The 18,960-nt window shown below is 40.2% G+C and overlaps 1 protein-coding gene across 7 annotated transcripts in view; it reads left to right on the top strand.

Annotated features, from left to right (window-relative positions):
• The window catches only part of ADAMTSL3 (ADAMTS like 3), a 390,466-nt gene that overhangs the window by 174,099 nt on the left and 197,407 nt on the right, over window positions 1-18,960 (top strand). For 5 of the 7 annotated variants that reach the window (XM_024349337.3, XM_024349336.3, XM_024349334.3 and 2 more), the window contains exon 7: window positions 6,338-6,464. In XM_024349337.3, coding sequence (XP_024205105.2) covers window positions 6,338-6,464 — 127 coding nt within the window. Of the gene's footprint in view, window positions 1-6,337; window positions 6,465-11,768; window positions 12,211-17,719; window positions 17,978-18,960 lie in introns of those variants that run through there. The other 2 variants (XM_016927318.4, XM_009429726.5) reach the window with 2 other exon arrangements.

The raw sequence follows: 18,960 nt of genomic DNA, 5'->3' as shown, positions 1-18,960 counted from the left end.
CACAACTCTAAGCATTTGTGGGAGCCCAGACTGGGAACAGCAGGTGGGCAAGACAGAGGGAAAAGGAGAGAGTGGTTGACCCTGAAACTTAAGCTTCATTAACTTCATGGTAAATCCATGAATGAGCAAGGATATATGTTGCCAGGCAGGTGGATGAGTGGAGTATTGACTGAGAGGTAGAAATATACAATGAATGCAGTGAAGTTCCTGGGCTCTTCAAAGGAGTTGATAACAGAAACAAAGGAGACAGATTGCTCGTGGACAAGGAGGAGGGACACCTTTTCCCTTGAGGCAGGTAGGAAGGGGTAAATATGGGCCACTGATCAGTTTGGTATGGGAATGGACAAGAAGGTGAGGTATTGTTTGATGGCCTCAATTGAGTGAAATATAAAGCAAAGCCATCTTTTTTTGCCTGCAATCAACATGAGCTTTTATTTGCCTGCAGTCAACATGAGCTCCCCTTCCCGCGTTTACCCTTCTGCTCACTACTCACCACCCCCTGTTCTTATTAATGGTCTAAATCCAGTTGCTTAGTTGACTCCAGGAGTTTCCAGGGTTTAAAGGGGCTTGCAGGATAAAGGTGGTTTCAGTATGAATTAGTGCATTTTAAATGAGTGCTTCTAATCACGTTTTTGTGATTATACTGAGTAAGCCAGTTCTTTGGGTGATGAGGAGTGATACCCTGGTTGCTGAAAGCTGGATGCTCTTTTGGCTAGGTGATTTGAATTAAATAATTATGTGTTTTTCCTCAGAAGTGACTTAGACACTTCTTGGTAGAATTCAGTATCTTTCCTTCAACAGGATAATGTTCACATAAATTTCCTTTCTTGTGCCACGTGGCCGTGGGCATCAGTTAGGCAGATTCAGTGTCTGGTGAGGGCCTACTTCCTGCTTCCTGGTGATTCTTTCTGCTTGCCCCAGGATCACTGATGTGAGCCATAATGACTACTTGGCATAGACTACACATAAGTCTTGTAAATGTCTGTATAGTTTTCTCATTTAAATGAACATGTCACAGTGCTCTTGGGAACAACTTTCCATTAACCTGAGCACAGCAGACAGCCTGAGACAGTGGTGCTCACTGAATGAAATTTGCTTCTGCTTTGGAGGTCTGATTTGTATTAGAGGCACGACCTGGTTGGTACCAGCTCTGCAGACCAAGTTTGATTTGTCATTCATGTTTATTGAATTCCCCGATAGCTGTGCATATGAAGAAACCACTTAGAATTTAGAATAAAAATAAAAATAATAGCAACTAACACTGGGTGCTTAGCCCAGGTATCAGGCATTGTGGAAGTCCTTTACTGTTAGCTCATCATAATCCTATCAAGTAGGTACAGTATTTATTCCCCACTTTGTTGATAAGGAAACTGGAAATTGAAGAGGCTAAGTAAATTGCCCAAGTTGTACAGTATCTTAGTCAGTTTGGGCAGCTGTCACTAGCTACCATAGATTGGGTGGCATATTAACAACAGAAATTTATCTTTTACAGTTCTAGAGGCTGGGAAGTCCAAAATCAAAGTGCTGCCAGATTCAGTGTCTGGTGAGGGTCTGCTTCCTGCCTCCTGGTTCATAGAGGCTGTGTCCTCACATGGCAGAAGGGATGAGGGAGGTATCCAGGGTATATTTTATAAGGGTACTAATCCTATTCATGAGGGCTCTACCCTCATGACCTAATCACCCCCAAAATGTTTCACCTCCTAATACCATCAACTTGAGGGTTAGGTCTCTGCATATGAATTTTGGGTGTGGACACATTCAGTCTATAGCACATAGCTAGGAAGTGGTAGAGCTGGAATTTGAACCCAGGCAACCTCATTCCAGAATCCAATTTCTTAATTATTGGACTATACTGATGATACTTTTTGTATTGGTACAAGTGTAGCTGAAGTTTGTAACTGAAAATGAGATATAATTCGGTAAAGAACAGTCAGTTCAACAGATGATTCATGCTTAGATGGCTTAGTACAGGGATGAAAACTCAAATGTCTACATACTGCCCCAGAGAGAAACTGCCCAGATGTAGTCACATTGGCTGGTGACTGTAGTGGTGAACTGGAGGATACATGCTATTGTGAAGGGAGCAACTATGTATAAACATGTCGGAAGTTTTGTTTTGTTTTGTTTTTGTTTTTGTCAAGAGAAGCCAGAAAACTGGATTTTAATGTGAAACTTCCAATTTTAAAAATCGTCTTCCTGTTAATAACCGTGCTTTATCCATTAATGGCTAAATTATAGTCCTGTTTAGTATAGGCTGGGTTTTCCTGCAGTAACCAACAACACCCAAAGCTCAGTAGCTTAAAACAATTAAAGGTTACTTCTTGCTGATGCCACTTGCCCAACAGTGGTCGACAGGAGCCTCAGCTCTTAGAACGTCTCGGAGACTCAGGCTGAGGTAGGCTTTATTTGGACACATTTTTTACATAATAACTGCAATAGTGCATGGGGAACATGAGACTCAGACACTGACCCTTAAATCTTCTTATAGAAGTGACACAGATCAATCACTTAGACTCATATTTCATTGGCCAAAGTTAGTTAATGACCACACCTAACTTCAAAGGGAGTGGAGAAGTGCAGACCTTCTGTGGGCTGAAAGAAGCAAAATGTTTCTGAGTATCCCCACTGACTACCACAGCTCCATATACTCTGATTTTTAAGGCAGAAATGTCAGATTTTTCCCCCAAGTTAGATTCCAATTTGCAGAGATTTCAAATGGTTGATTTAAAAAAAAATTGTTTTGTTCTTGAATGATTAAATTTGACTGCTCTGAAAAATTCATATTTTGCTTCATTTGGACTAGTGCTACTTATTTAAGTATTATCATCTTTTAGCTGATTAGGAAATCATATGCAGGAACTGTGAAATAATTTTTAGCTGAAGTGATGATTAATAGATGAATATTTATTCCAAAAAGCACTACTCATATATTTTAAATATTTGTTTATGTCATCCACTATCTTGTGTAACTTGTCTCATTAACTACACTGTAAGGTAAGAATCTTATGTTATTAATTTATGCTCTGTAGTGTCTGGCAGTATAGAAAATGGTTATTTAATAGATGTTAATAAATTTTATTGATATATCTGTCAATTAGTAGTTAATAAATCACTATAATTAGAGATCATGACTTCAGATGATGTCATAGAAGTTGGAAACACTTCAGGCAATTTTTTAGAAGTTGCTTATTGTTGGGCCGGGCGCTGTGGCTCACACTTGTAATCCCAGCACTTTGGGAGGCCAAGGCAGGCAGATCACGAGATCAGGAGATCGAGACCATCCTGGCTAACACAGTGAAACCCTGTTTCTACTGAAAATACAAAAAATTAGCCGGGCATGGTGGCGGGTAGCTGTAGTCCCAGCTACTCGGCAGGCTGAGGCAGGAAAATGGCGTGAACCCAGGAGGCAGAGCTTGCAGTGAGCTGAGATCGCACCACTGCACTCCAGCCTGGGTGGCAGGCGAGACTCTGTCTCAAAAAAAAAAAAAAAAAAAAAAAAAAGTTGCTTATTGTTGATTATGATGGGATATGAAAGCCAAAATTCAGTAGCCCCTCAATTTCAAAGGCATATCTGGCTTATTCCTTATGAATCACAAGGCAAGACTTTCTTTTCAAATATCATTTTTCTGTGATGTTTTCACATGCTTTATTTTGCTATAACATTTGAATGAATTGTAACTTAAAAAAAATTAGGAAGCAAATATCAGTGCTCAGGGAGGTATTCAATTGCCTGAGATCTTACAAGGCCTTAAACACTCTTCAAAACAAGCCCCTCCTAGCTCCTTAGCCCACGCCCTTCCTGGATGACCAGATAGAGAGTGATTCTCATTCTCATGAAATGCAGAGTGCTCAGGGACATGAATGTGTGAGGACAGAGTTTGGCCCAGGAGCAGTGTTTCTATAATTTAATAGTGGTATTACTCCCCTTGGAGAAAGTTGCATGAACACAAGTTACTCATTGATTGAATCTTGACCATGCAAGTATGTTTCCAAAATCAATCACTCTTAAGTTGTTCCACATGTACTTGTAAATATTAATTTAATGGCCTGTGTAACTGGGCTTTTGTTGTTGTTGTCTATCTGCTGATACTTAAGGTAGAGGAAGTTGTAATGTAGTGTTAAGATTCTGAGTCAGATAACTTGGGTTTTAAAACCATTACCAACACTATATACTAGCTGTGTAATACTGGCAAATCATTTACTCAGTAATGTTTAGATTCCTTATTTATAAAATAGAGTTAAAGGTATCACCTCATGATAAAATTGCTCTGAAGATTAAATGAAATAATGTGTACAATATTCATGGCATAATGCCAGGTACATGCCAAGCATTCAATAAAAATCAGCAATTATTAATATTGTATTACTATCTTTATAAAATCATATAATCAGGATTAAAGGATCTCAAAAGTCATTGGATTAAGCTACTCATCCAATAATTTAATCCCCCTACAATTTTTCCACCAAGAGATCTCCTAGACTATGATTGAATACTTATTATTAGATAACTCTGACTTTTCAAACTTTCTCATATTGAACCAAATTATGCTTAAACCTGTAGCTTTCACCATTTGGAAATATACAGAACAAAAGTAGACCCTTTCCTCGTGATAGCTCTTTGTGAATTTGAAAATATCTCTAATCATAAGCTATTCTCTAAACTTCCTTGAAACTTACTACCTCTCCCTGAAATTTTCACTTGATCTTTCTCTTTCCCTTCAACACCAAAATATTGGAAAGAATTGTGTATAAATAATTGTCTCAACTTCCTCTAGTTTCATTTCTTCTTCAACAGCTTGGATATAGAGTCTGATTCAACAACTCTCCAAGCTGTAGCATGAGGGCTACCCAGGAGTCAAAATAAGATGAAAAACACAGAGAAATAATAACATTGGCCCTCTTTTATTGAATCCTTTATAGTGTTTGAATGATTATACTAAGAATTTTACATATATTTTCTCACTGAATCATCACTAGGCCCTATGTGAAGTATATATTGGTATTATTATCTCTATTTTACTGTTGAGGAAAACGAGTCTCTGAGAGTTTGAATTTTTCAACATCCTGCAGCTTGCGGGGTGGTGAGTGGATCCAGGTTTGGACGTGGGTGTTTTCTTCCTCCAAAGTCCCTGCACTTAAACACCAGATTTGTAAATAAAGTTAGATGAATATGGGAAGGAAGGAAGAGATAAACCATCAGATCAGTTGATATTATTGTTGTTTACACATTATGTAAAATATATGCTTAAGAAATAAAAAAGAAATATAAGACCTGACCTTTTTTCTCATATAAGGAAGCTTATAATCTAGCAAATACACACACATATGTACACATGAAAAATGACAAGAGAAGGAAGGATAGCAGTATAAACACGTATTTTATATGAGACATCTCTCCTTTTAATTATTTTTTATATTTTAAAAATTGTTTATAAATATATAGGTATAATGACAGCGGTGGAGATACATAGGCATAGGCACAGCTAATGATAAAGACAAGGAGATATAAAGATATAGATAAAGACTATAGACAGATATTAATATAGGGATATAGATATTTAGAGATAGAAGTAAAAACAGAAAAAAAAAGATATTTAAAGTAAAACTATGAACCAGAAGGTTATATATCAAATTTAGGACAGTGGTTGTTTTGGGGAGGAAATGAGAGAATAGGATAAGTGTAGGGCTGGGGAGAGAGGAAACGTCTGTAATGTTCTGTTTATTTTATATATATAAAAATACCTGGGCTGGGCAGTGTGGTACATGCCTGTAATCCCAGCACTTTGGAAGGCCAGGGCAGGAGGATCACTTGAGCCCAGGAATTCAAGACCAGCCTGGGCAGCATAGGGAGACCCTGTCTTTACATCAAATTTTAAAAAGCTGGGTATTGGGGCACAGGCCTGTGACTCAACCTCCCAGGATCAAGTGATCCCAGCTACTTGGGAGGCTGAGGTGGGAGGATCACTTGAGCCCAGGAGGTTGAGGCTGCAGTGAGCCACAATCCCACTATTGCACTCCAACCTGGGCAACAGAGTGAGATCTTGTCTCGAAAAAAAAAAAAAAGACAGAAATCTGAATAAAAATATAAATAGAAAAGGGAGGGGTATGGAGGGACAGCTTCAAATCTTAATATTAATATTTCGGCCTTACATTAGAATCATATAAATGATACTATCCTGTAAGACATTATATTATTTAGATTTATAAAACTATGTTCTCATAAAAGAGAGCCAAACTGTAAATTTAAGGATTACGTCACAACTAAGCTTCCTGAAATGAAGAGAGTTCCCCCTCCCCTGGCTTTGGGCACCACTGACCGCCATGCTTCTGTTGGCAGGCAGTGGGCTGCGATCGGCAACTGGGAAGCAATGCCAAGGAGGACAACTGTGGAGTCTGTGCCGGCGATGGCTCCACCTGCAGGCTTGTACGGGGACAATCGAAGTCACACGTTTCTCCTGAAAAGAGTAGGTTTTAAACCCAATACGTTATTACCATCATACAAGATATATTTTAGACCGTCTATTGCTAGAATAACATTTTCTGAATGTTAAGCTTTTTTAGTTGGAAGTAGCTTTTGTACCAATTTTCTAAAAGTGAAATTTCTTCCAAGAAGTGTGTATCAAACTTTTGTTCCCATTATATCTTCGAAGAGGACCTGTTTCTTTGAACCTTTGCCAATGCAGGGTATTAGTGTTTTAAAAAAATATATTTGCCAGTTTTTCAGGTAAATCATGAAATAATAATTTATTTGTCTTCCTTTGACTGCTAACAAGGTAGAAAATATTGTCATGTATCTATTGACCATTTATACTTTTTAATTTCTCAGTTAGCTATTGAAGCCGTTTATCAATTTTCCTATTTGGATGTAGATCTTTTCCTCATTGTTGAGAGCTTTTAATATATCACCAATACTAACATTTTTTCTGTCATACCTATTTCAAATATGGTTCCAGTTTGTTAATAGACTTTCAATTTTGTGTAATTAGAGTTTCTAAGTTTCTAAGTATTATGTATTTGGAAATTTCCATCTTTTCATTTTAATAATATCTGTCCTTTAAAACATCCTTTAGCTTGGGGAATCAGTAAACTTTTTCTGTAAAGGGATAGATAATAAATATTTTAGGCTTTGCTGGCCATATAGTCTCAACTACTCAACACAGCTGTTGCAGTGTAAAAGCACACACAGACACCTGTAAATAGATCAGCATGACTACATTCCAATGAAACTTTATTTACAAATATAGCCTGAAGGCTGAATTTGGCCCTTAGGTTTGTTAACCGCTCCTTTAAAGGAAACAAAAATTATTCACGTATGTTTTCTGCCAGTACTTTTATGGTTTTGTTTTTCTTTATAATAATTCTTTCTGAATACCCCCTTGTTGGTGGTATTCAGTTATAAATGTAGGTGAGTTCAGCCAAAGATTTGATTTTAAATCTTTTATTCCTTTGAATTTAGTTTGATGTAACTTGTAAAGTCGGCATCTTACTTATTTTCCCAAATGGGGAAAGCATTGCGGGAGGGGTGGAGGGTTTTTCAGGCAGAGGAAACACAAAGTTCATGGCGTGACACTGGAGAAGAGTCTGGGTGTTTTGAGGAACTCCTAATATGTTGTTCAGGCCTGACTGTACATTGAATAGGGTAGAAGATAAGACAGAATGGCATTTGGAGTCAAAGCCTTCGTTATTGTGTTTTATTTTTCAGATTAAGTGGAGCCCTCAAAGCAATTTAGGCAGTGGAGTGATATGGTTAGGTTAGTGTTTTAGTAAAATAATTCTGGTGGCATATGGAGGCTGGATGACCTGTCAGATGAGCTTGGAAGCAGGTAGTCCAAATAGGAAGTGCCTTTCAAGCTATTCAAGAGTGTTTAAAATCATGAGGCCTTGATCTAGGGTAGCGTGGGAGGAAACGTAGAGGAAGGAACAGGTGGAGAGATCTTTAGCATGTAGAATGAACAGAGTTTGGTAATTCTTTAAATGACAGCTATAAGAGAAAAGAAGCAGCTAGAATGGCCCAAATTTTCCATCTTGTGCAGCTCGGTGGACATGTTTGCTATTCATTTGGGTAAGGAATTCATGAAGAGGAGACACATATCAAAGGTGAGACTCCACCTCCCTGAATTTTATTCTCTCCAAAATTTTCACCCCATAAGTATCCAATGTCTAAGTATCTTTCTGATGCCTGCAAACAGATGTTGATTATGTTTTGTTTGTGGTTGGAGGGTTTATCTGAAACATGCTAGTTTATCATGGCTGATAGCAAAACCCCTTGTTGGTGGTATTCAGTTATAAATGTAGGTGAGTTCCTCTAAAGAGAGTGTGTAGAATATAAGAGGAAACCAATAATTGCATCCTGAGGAAAAGCTGAAGTCAAAGCATTTAGCCAGGGAAGAAGTTTAAGGGAATCCAACTGAGAAGGAATGAATAGAGTAAGTAGGTAAATGCAGAACTTAGCAAGAGCAGTACCATGGACCCCAAAGGAATAAGTAATTTCAAAAATGAGATGGAGGTGGCCAGCAATGTTAAATGCTTTTATGAGTTCAACTGGAATAAGGGCCCAAAAGTTTGTCTTTGGCAATTTGAAGGTCATTTGTGATGTGAACAAGAGTGATTTTGATGAACTTCAGGCTGAAATCAAAGCTTGATTGCAATGGATTGATAAGTGAAGAGAATGTATAGAGGAAAGGATTTGCTCAGGACAAGAGGAGGGGAACAGACCAACACCGTGTCAACAACTGGATAGCTCTACAGGGTTGGTTGGAGAACACCATGAGGTGTTCCAGCCTATTGTCTTTATTTGACTCTTCATTAGGAGATAGAGTTGGCCAGTAGGAGTGAGGGCTCAGAGACTTGAGCCTGTTCCCATGAAGGAAAGAAGAAGGAACCATCAACAACAGTACAAAGATAGAGGAGTAGCTGTAAGGGCCTAACTGAGATTGGAAACCATGAATTCATGGAGGTTCCAATTTTTGGACTTCATGAAGGAGGTGGCTTTGAATGGTGGTATACCAATGAGGAATGTATTCTACTGGAAATCACAGAAAACTCAACTTAGAAACATTGGAGTTTATAAGTCTTTTCTAACAAAAAGCCTGGAGTAGGCAGCTAAGGCTGGGGATGCTGTTTTACTGTGTCTTGCAGGAACCAGGCACCTTTCTCTCTTCTTCACATCCTTAGAGGATGGCTTTTGCCTACTTGGCTGCAAAGTCATTATTGGACATTGAGATGTTACATCCACATCCCAGATAATAAGGAAGAACATAGTGTGAAAAGCGTTTTTTTAAATACTGTGTTCTTTATCCAGGAAAGGATATTCTCCCCAGGGAATTTTGCTTCATTGACCAGAATTATGGTGTGTGACACCCTGGCTTCCAAGGAGGCAGGAAACCAAGTAGTTAGCATTCTATCCATTCTGCTATTACTAATATTGATCAAATGCTTTATAATTCCCAAAGTTCTCTTCAGACTTATCATTTAATTCTACCAGCATTCTTACATTATAATTTGGATAATATCCTGCCTATTTTACAGATGAGGAAACTAAGGATGAGAAATGTTAAGAAACATCTCCCATAATTAATTATGAAAGGAAATATTGGGAGGTGGTTAAGAAATTGGGGTCTGGAGCCGCCAGCCTTCCAGGGTTAAGTCCTGGGTCTGTTGCTTATGAGCTGTGCAGAGTTATTTAAGTTATTTCACTTCCATGGGTATCTTGGATCTCTAATTTTAAACTGGGAATAACAACAGTACTGCCTTTGTAGAGCTGTTATCAGGATTTAAAAGATCAATCCATGTTGAGAACTCCAAATAGCGTAGTAACTAGAGAGTACTCAGTAAATGCTAGCTGCATTTTTGTTAAAAATATTACCCATTGGGATACTAAAGGATGTCACACTGATACGGGAGGCGGGGCAGGAAATTGAAGGGTGGGGTCCCTGGCTAGGGCTCCGCCCTTGGGCCTGTGCCCACTGGCCTGGGTGAGGACAGGGACTCTGAAAACAGAGTCCCTGTCCTCACACCCAAATGTTGCATTTTCCAAGACCACTCTGGCCTGCCATGCCCCCCATTCTGTGTCTATAAAAACCCCAAGACCCTAGCAGTCACACACACAAGTGACTGGATGTTGAGAGGAACACACTAGCAGAAGAACACACAGATGCCGACAGGCCATTGACAGTGGAACGACACAGACTCAGGGGGAAATTTGGCAGAGGTCGGACGGACGAGATCCCAGCTGCTAAGCGACCCGACTCCAGGGGAAGACCACCTTCCCACTCCATCCCCCTTCTGCCTCCCCATCCCCCTTCTGCCTTCCCATCCATCTACTGAGAGCTACCTCTACCATTCAATAAAACCTTGCACTCATTCTCCAAGCCCATGGTACTGGAAAAAATGGATCACACATGGGCTTGGAGAATGAGTGCAAAGGTTTATTGAATGGTGGAGGTAGCTCTCAGCAGATGGATGAGGAGGCAGAAGGGGGATGGAATAGCAAGGGATACAGAAAGCGCTGCGATACAGAAAGCCCTCTGTCCTTGAGATAAGGCAGAGGTTCTAACTGAGCTGATTAACACAAGCCACCTGCGGACAGCTAAGCTGAAAGAGCACACTGTAACACATGCTGGAACTTTGGGAGCTGTAAACACTCAACTCTAGACGCTGCCTTGGGGTTGGAGCCCCAAGCTCCCCATAACCTGCCCGTCTGCATGCTCCCCCTAGGGGCTTGAGCTGCTGGGCATGGAAGAAGCGAGCCACTCCTCCTGTTGCATGCCCTGAGAGGGGGATAAGGGAACTTTGCCCCTTTCAATACCTCTTATATACTTTAAGTGTAAATGTCGGTATTTGTAAACATATTTGAAAGTCAACCATCAGTCCGTCTGGGGATTGATTTTAAGAGAGCTACTGCTTGGTATGGAGGAAAACGTTGAAAGTGTGAAAACAGAGTGATTGTAGGACAAACCAAAGTTTTAGGACTCAGATCAGTGAACACAGTTTGAAGAGAGGCTATACTGAGAAGTGTTCATCCAGGAAGGCATGTGGATGAGGGGAGTAAGGGAGAAAGACAATAGCCAGATCCCGGTGTAATGGAAGTACGTAGAGTTAGTGTTGGCCTTAGAAAGTTTGGAAATCTCATCAGAAAATACCTCGTTTTGTCAGGGTCCAAGAAAGATTAGAACTTGAGATAATTCTAATTGAACCAGGGTAAATGCCAGATGAAATTGTGCCAAAGGGCAGTCTTATTTGGAGAAGTGTGCAGAAGAGGTACTGAAATGCAAGGTAGTTCATTATTCTCTCTCTCTCTCTGTCTCTTGATTTTCAGCTTTTGGATTACATATGCTTTTGAGAATCTATTAAAAGTTATGCATTTTCTTTCCAGGAAAATGCTGTGTATTTATAAGCCCCACATTTGCCATTCTGATTTTTTGTGGGGTTCTCAGACCCCCGATGACTGTTTAGGACATTCCAGGTTAAGAACCCCTAAAATGTCCTTTTTTTAAAAAAAATCAATTTCTACGTAGAAAGGGGAACTGGAGGGCACAGATCCTTCAGTGCAGGGCATGAGTGACATGGTATAAGCCAGGAACATCCCACAGGATGCTGGCATGTTATCAGGTTCCGTATGCATGCGCTTGAGCTAAGGCTAAAGGTAGCAAAGATTCCTGCCTGCGTGAAAACACAGTCCTTCACCATCTTGATTCTAATTATGGCCCCATCATGTTTGTTACAGCTCTGAAACTGACCAGCTGAAGCTGTTTTTGGCTGGGGTTTTTTCCCTAGGCCATATGGAAGCACTTCCCTATAATCATGCTTTGTGTGAAAGAAATGTAGGAAATGAAGCCATGTCTCCCCCTGAGTGTGCATCACTGGAGCCTGCAGAATCTACGCAGCTCCTACATCCACACCTTGCCAAGAATTCATTCCAATCTTCCCTGGGACTCACCCTGAGTCAGGACATGGCAACGAGATGCTGTTGGCACAGCCCTGCACTGGAGAATGTGCACAAGGCTGCACACAGGATATCATTTCCATCACGCAGTGAGGCAGACACAAGGTGTAAGAGCCTGGAGCCAAAACCTTTGCTATGAAAAAAATCAGAAATTTATCCAGATACAACATACAGATTTCCTGTTCAGAGGGAGGAGGAGAGAGACGGAACTGACAACCAACATAAACAGCTTTGGATGTTGGAAAACGAAACTAGAGGCCACTCAGGTATTAAAGAGAGAAAGCTCTAAAAACAACAACAAACATATCTGTTTAGAGAGTCTTGACTTGGCATTTAGAAACTTAGTTGTATTTCCAGGTTTGTTCCTTATTTTGGTCTTGTCCACATCAGGGCACACGTGTGTGAGGCAAATAAACAAGATCGGCTTGTCTATTCTAAGCTTTTTGTCCATTTTTACATGGTGGCAGCCAAGCCTATTGATACAGTGATACCTAAGGCCAACTGGGAACACCAGCATTTTGCTCAAGTTTTGACAGTATGAAGATAAACACACACTCTTCTAATGCATTCCTTGACAAATAGAATCCTGGGCTAGGTGGATCATGGGGCTGCCTCACAGGGTAATTCTCAAGATTTTTTCCCTTCATCCACTCTTCATTTCTCCTTTGACTGTCACTCCCAAAAACCATTTACAAATTTAACTTATTCCATAACAAGGAAGATTGTACAGGATATAAAGGGTCTGCTAACATGGTAACATGGATTGGTTTTCATTCTCCTGTCTTTCCACATCATCTCTTTCTACCTCCACATTCGCCTTTCTAGGGTGAGATTCTGGCTGGTCATACTCTTCTATCAGAACTGCGATTGAGAAAGGAATATTCAAACCAAAGACCCTGTTCCTTTTAATGGAATTAAAAGTTTCCGCCTCCTCCATTTAATTCAGCAAGGGAGAGTGTGGCCTGGAAGGAAGACTGTGATTAGAAATAAAGACTCCTGGGTTCTAGTCCTTGCCTAGCTCTTTTGCATGATTTTGTTTGTCTTCTGGCCCTGTGCATGAAGAGAGATAATGGAAAAATAGCATGTAGACTGTGTTGCGAAGGAATGTCATAGATTGTATTTTACATGGAGAAGCAGACAGACTGTGAACTCCCTGGCCTCTTCATGAATGGCCTTACACCTATGATGAAATCCGCATCCCTCTCCAAAGCCTTTAAAGCCTGTATCATCTGGCCCCTGTGTTACATCATGTGCTGCCATCTGCTCCTCATTCCCTAATCCCCAGTTACACTGGCTTTCTGGGAGATTCCAGAATGTCAGGTGCCCATTCCCCCCATGGGCCTTTGCACCGACCCATCCCCAAACCTGGAACATGTGTCTCCCTGCTCTTCAACGTAGTTACCTCTTTCTCAACGTTGAGCACAAGTGTCGCCTCCTCAGAGAGGCTTTCTTTGACCACTCTACATAAAGTAGGCCCTTCTCTTTTCTGTTTAGTTCTTGCTTAGCCTTTAGGGAAAGAAGTGGTTATTTCATTTATTTGTTTAATTTGCCTCTCCCACTAGTAAGCTTTGCAAGAGCGGGCACCATGTCTGTGATGTCCACCATTTTATTCCTAGTGCTAGTGCAGTACTGAACACATCCTAGGAGCTCAGTTAATGTTGAACAAATGAATACATGGCCTTCGCTGGAGATGATTCTGCTTCCTGTTATGATTTCAGTGGGATTAAATGATATTGTGCAATAGAACTGGACTGGAAGCCAAAGACTGGGGTAATAACCTCAGTTTGGCCTCTAACAATCTATCTTCTTAGGCAAGATGCTTCACTTACTGGGACCTCAACTTTTTCATCTGCACAGTGAGCATGGACAATTTATAAGAACTCTTCTAGCTCTGAAAATCTATTAAGTGTATGTGTAATTTGTTCATTGTTTAAAAAAAAATAGATCTTAGGATTGAATGGAGTTTAGAGAAAGAAGTCCCAGGAACTTATATGAAGCAATTTTCCAAACTTTTAATAAAGGGCTTGACAGTGATGGCTTGTCTTTATTCTTAAAGGGCCCAGGAAATTTTAGATACACCACAAGAATGAGTTGGTGTGAAGTTTCCTCTTATCACCCATGAACTGCTACTTGGTTGCCTTTTAACATGTTATAGTCACAACCTGCAAGAGGGAGGTTTAGTTTTTGCACTGACCCCCTCATTTGTATGTGAGCTCCTCAAGAACCTCATGCACCTGGCCCAGTACCTGGCACCCAGTATGTTTCCAGTAAAGGTGTGTTGACTTGACCTACACAGAATTGAAGAGCCCACTTAGACCAGCATCCCTATGGCAGCAGTCCTTGAGGAATGTGAATTAAAATCAGAAGCAGCTTATTAGTAGCCAAGCACTGCAACACCCGGGGTCACCCAGGAGACCTGACACCTGCTGACCAGCTGAGAGCACTGGGATTATTAGTAAAAATACTTATTGGGAAAATAATAATAATAATAGTGGCCCCCAGAGTTTGTATGCTTACACTGTGCTATGTATTTGTTATGTGTGACATTATTTATTCTTAACGTAACCCTGCAAGGTAGGTACTACTATACCCTCCCCATTTAACAAATGGAGAAATAGGCTCAGTGAAATTAAGCACCTTGGTCAAGGTCTCACAACTGGTGAGTGGTCAAGATGGTTCTGACCTCAGAGTTCATGTGCTTAACCACCCTCCCAAAGTGTCTTCCAAGGACGGCGAGATGAGCATGAGGCGAGAGGTGCACCGAGGCTTAGAGTGGTGGGACAGGGAACAAAGATAGCACAGAAATGGAGTCAGAGGGGAGCAAAGGCTGCCTCAGCCAACCCACCCCTTGTTTCCCCTTGGCAGAGCCCAGCCAGCTCCATGGTTCCTAACCCAGGGTGCACATCAGGAGCACTTGGGGAACTTGTCCCATGTTCTAATCCTCAGGCCCCACCCTAGAATTTTGAGGGGTAAATCTGGGCAATTGCAGGTTGCCAAACTTCCCAGGTGGCCACTGGTGCATGCCTTTGGTTAATGCCTCTGCTTTTCAGTGTCTGATGCCCCACTACAGAGTCAGAAGGCACATGACTGTTTTATCATCACCAGCCTCCTGATTTCTTAGAGGCAGTATTATAAAGGGCAGAAAATGAGAGTTACACTATGATGCTCGAGAACATCTGGACAGATATTTGTTATTAGATGCTGTGTGACATAGTCCCATCTCCTGCATGCTGTTCCAAAGCTAGCCCTGCCAATAAGCACAGAAGCATACATTATTGGTCAGTCTGCCTGTTACCATGGTCTTTTGAGGTAAAGGCAATTTAGGCCAGTAAATAAACATACCTCAGGTTGGGAGCAGATGTTTCTGCATAGGAGCTAAGGGCTGAAGATACTCATTTGCAGATTGAGTAATCAGAGACGTTAGTAATGTGGCCTAACAGCTCAAGGCACGCTGGTCAGTTTTCAGTTTGCAGCCGATTGTTCTCAACAAGGCAAAGCTCTGCTGTGTTCCTTCCTTCTTTTGTAAAAAATTTGCTGTTAATTTCCTACATTTGCTTTTTCTACTTTTGCTTACTGGCATACTGCATTTTTCTCACCCCCATTTGCAAAGTAGTGTATAGACAGTCCTCCAGCTGCAGAATCAGTGTTGCTACCCATTGACTTTTCCTTTTTTCGCCTTCCAAAATCCCCCACTGCTCCTACAGAATGACAGATGAGCTTGAAGCAAACCTTACTATCCTACTTTTGAAAAATTGTGCAGACCCTGTTCTGTACAATACCATGCTAGGTAACTTTTTTTTTTTTGTTTTTGAGATGGAGTTTTGCTCTTGTTGCCCAGGCTGGAGTGCAATGGTGCAATCTCAGTTCACTGCAGCCTCTACCTCCTGGGTTCAAGTGATTCTCCTGCCTCAGCCTCCTGAATAGCTGGGATTACAGTCACGTGCCACCATGCCCGACTAATTTTGTATTTTTAGTAGAGATGGAGTTTCACCATGTTGGTCAGGCTGGTCTTGACCTCCTGACTTCAGGTGATCCACTTGCATCAGCCTCCCAAAGTGCTGGGATTACAGGTGTGAGCCACCATGCCCTGCCTCGGTAACTCTTTTTAGTCTAAGTGATGACAAATAGTTATGGGTGTGTGAGGGCATTAACAAACACTGTTTTTTTTCAGTTTACAAAATGTTTTCACAACATTATCTCATTTTAAAAAATGCATTCCTTAAAAATAAAACCCATTTTGTTTTGCAGTTTTCTATAGGGTTCAAATTATTAGCATTAGCATGTATTTAAAAAACTATTCTTATTTTTTAAAAAAACTACTTTATGCCTTGGGAATGGTGTGTGTGTGTGTGTGTGTGTGTGTGTGTGTTAGAATCTAAATAACAGAAGGAGAAAATAAATGCAGGTTCTAGAAATGTAACATGAAAAATACTCGACAGAAAATTTTGTTCAGAAAAAAAAACCCGACCAACTAAAAAAACACACACCAAAAAAATAAAAAAATAAAACAAAAATAGAAAAGTGGGGGTGAGGTTGTCAAAGTGAGAGTCACTAAGACATCCTTTTCCTTGTTTTACCTTGGAATGTATATATTTAGGTTGTTGTAGTTCTGGTTGAACTTTATAGTGAAAATAAATGATCTGATATAAATTACAGTGCTTCTGGGCTGAAACTGATGTTTATTGATTAGTTAATATTGTGTGGACAATTTATTTCCTGTACATCTTGCTACTTAGCAAAGCTGTGATATCCAGCAGGAAATGAGACATAGAAAAAATATGATGGAACAGCTGGACTTGAGCATTTATGTGTGGGAGGGAAAGTCAGTGAATCTTAGGTCAGTCCAGTGATTGCAAAATCAAACAAGTGAAACCCATAAAATGAAACTCTGTGTGATGAGTGAATTTGAGTTTATACAGCATCACTTGGTCTCATAGTAGAAGGATTTAAAAGTGTAGTTTTGGGTCCTTACCCTGGTTCTAATGCTTAGGAACACCGTGATCTTGGGCAAGTCACTTTAACCTTATAAAATTTTAATTGTCTTAATTGTAGAAATGAGTTTTCATTAGAATGAATGAGGTAATTTATCTCAAGTTTCTTAGCATGTTGCCTGGTGGCAGAGTAAGTGCTCAACATGGTTTTAATAATAACTTATACTTACCCAACGCCTAATTGGCACCAGGTTCTTTTCTAAGCCCTTTGCATATATTACCTCATTGAACACTCATAACAACCCCTTGGAACAGGTATTCCTATTCCAAGAGATTATCAAGAATCTCTTACCACCAAATTTCAATAAGACAGTTTTGGAATAATTCCAGACAATGAATGTGATCAACAGGAACCAGTTACCACCATCAACAACAAATCTAGGTGTCCCAGACATGAGCCTACTGTTAGCGACACCATAGGATGGGATGGAGAGGAAGCCTTTTCTCTCCATCTTATATGTTTTCTTTTTTAAATTAGACACGATCGCCTAGGCTGAATGCAATAGCATAATCATGGCTCACTGCAGCCTCGACCTCCTGGGTTCAAGGAATCCTCCTGCCTCAGCCTCTTAAGTAGCTGGCACTACAGGCATGTACCACCACACCTGGCTAATTTTTAAATTTTTTGTTGAGACAAGGTCTCACTATGTTGCCCAGGCTGATCTCAAACTGCTAACCTCAAGTGATCTCCTACCTTAACCTCCCAAAGTCCTGGGATTACAGGCATGAGCCACCACTCCCAGCCACCGTCCGCTTTGTTTTCAATAATTGGCTTATAGACCATTAGAAAATATAGGATTTCAAAGCAGGCTTAGAATCAGACCTGCTTGGCAATGCCATCTGCATTCTTCTGATAGGAGGTTTCAGGCAGTCTATACTGAGCTTGTGCTGAACCACAAGCAGCAGTCTGCTCTTTCTTACTGTACTTACAATTGCTTCCTCTCTTTATCATCGCCTCCAGCTCCAGGTCTACCTCCAGGCCAAGGGGGGCCTTTACCAGGAGGCCATTTGTCTGCAATTTATGAATGGCCCATTCTGAAGGGTAAGATAAAGAAAGCGTGGGTAATAGTCTTTGTATCAGTACAAGTAGAATTTCAAGCAAAAATACAAAATGAGTACTTTGTTGATAATCAAAAAACAAATAGTTTGAAGAATTTGTGAACCAAATGCCATTACATCAAAATATGTAAAGAAAAATCCCCTGTAGTTATATAAGATGAAACTGAAATCAGTAAAACTTCTGAGAGACTTTAATACATTGAAGCGAGTGAAAATTACATAAAGAATCTGTGCAATATAATTACTAATGTTACATTAATAGGTAACAGAGCATTGCATGGTGAGGAAATATACCTTCTTTTCAAACATTTATGCACCATAATACAAAAACTGATTCTATGCAACGCTCCAAGGAAGATTAGAAAAAAAAATCCAAGTAAAACAGAAACCATCAGAAGAGACCTCGCCCTGCAGCTGCACCCATCCATTCCCTGCTTCCTCCCGCTACAGAGGCACAAATGTCTGTCTTCCTTTCCAAGACTAATTAATCCCTCCATCTGTGTTCTGCATTCCAGCTCCTCTGTGTCCTCAGAGAACTCGCTCCACCCATCATCCCCTCTCTTTCCTTTATCTTCTTTCACTCTCTCTTTCCTATCAGGGTTAATATGACCAGCGGGTCTCTTCCCATCTTAAATAAAAGTATAATTTTAAAAATATCTATGTATATACATGTATATACATATGTGTGTATATACATATGTGTATATATACGTGTATGTTTATATATGTGTATGTATATGGGTGTATAATATTTATATATAAAAATATTTTTAAATTATATATATATAGAACACTCTTTTAATCACGTCTCCAGCTACGACCCTAATTTTTCACCTACTCTTTATCGCCAAGTCTTGAAAAAACTGTTTACATTTGCTGTCTCTAATTTTTCATCATCAATGTATTCCTCAGATCACAGCTTCCTGTGCCAGCTACTTGATTGAAACTGCTTTGGCAAAGCACATT

The sequence above is a fragment of the Pan troglodytes genome, chromosome 16 (assembly GCF_028858775.2).
Source record: "Pan troglodytes isolate AG18354 chromosome 16, NHGRI_mPanTro3-v2.0_pri, whole genome shotgun sequence".
NCBI classification, from domain to species: domain Eukaryota; kingdom Metazoa; phylum Chordata; class Mammalia; order Primates; family Hominidae; genus Pan; species Pan troglodytes.
Note: the sequence above shows the minus strand (reverse complement) of the source record. Positions and strands in the feature narration are given on the sequence as shown.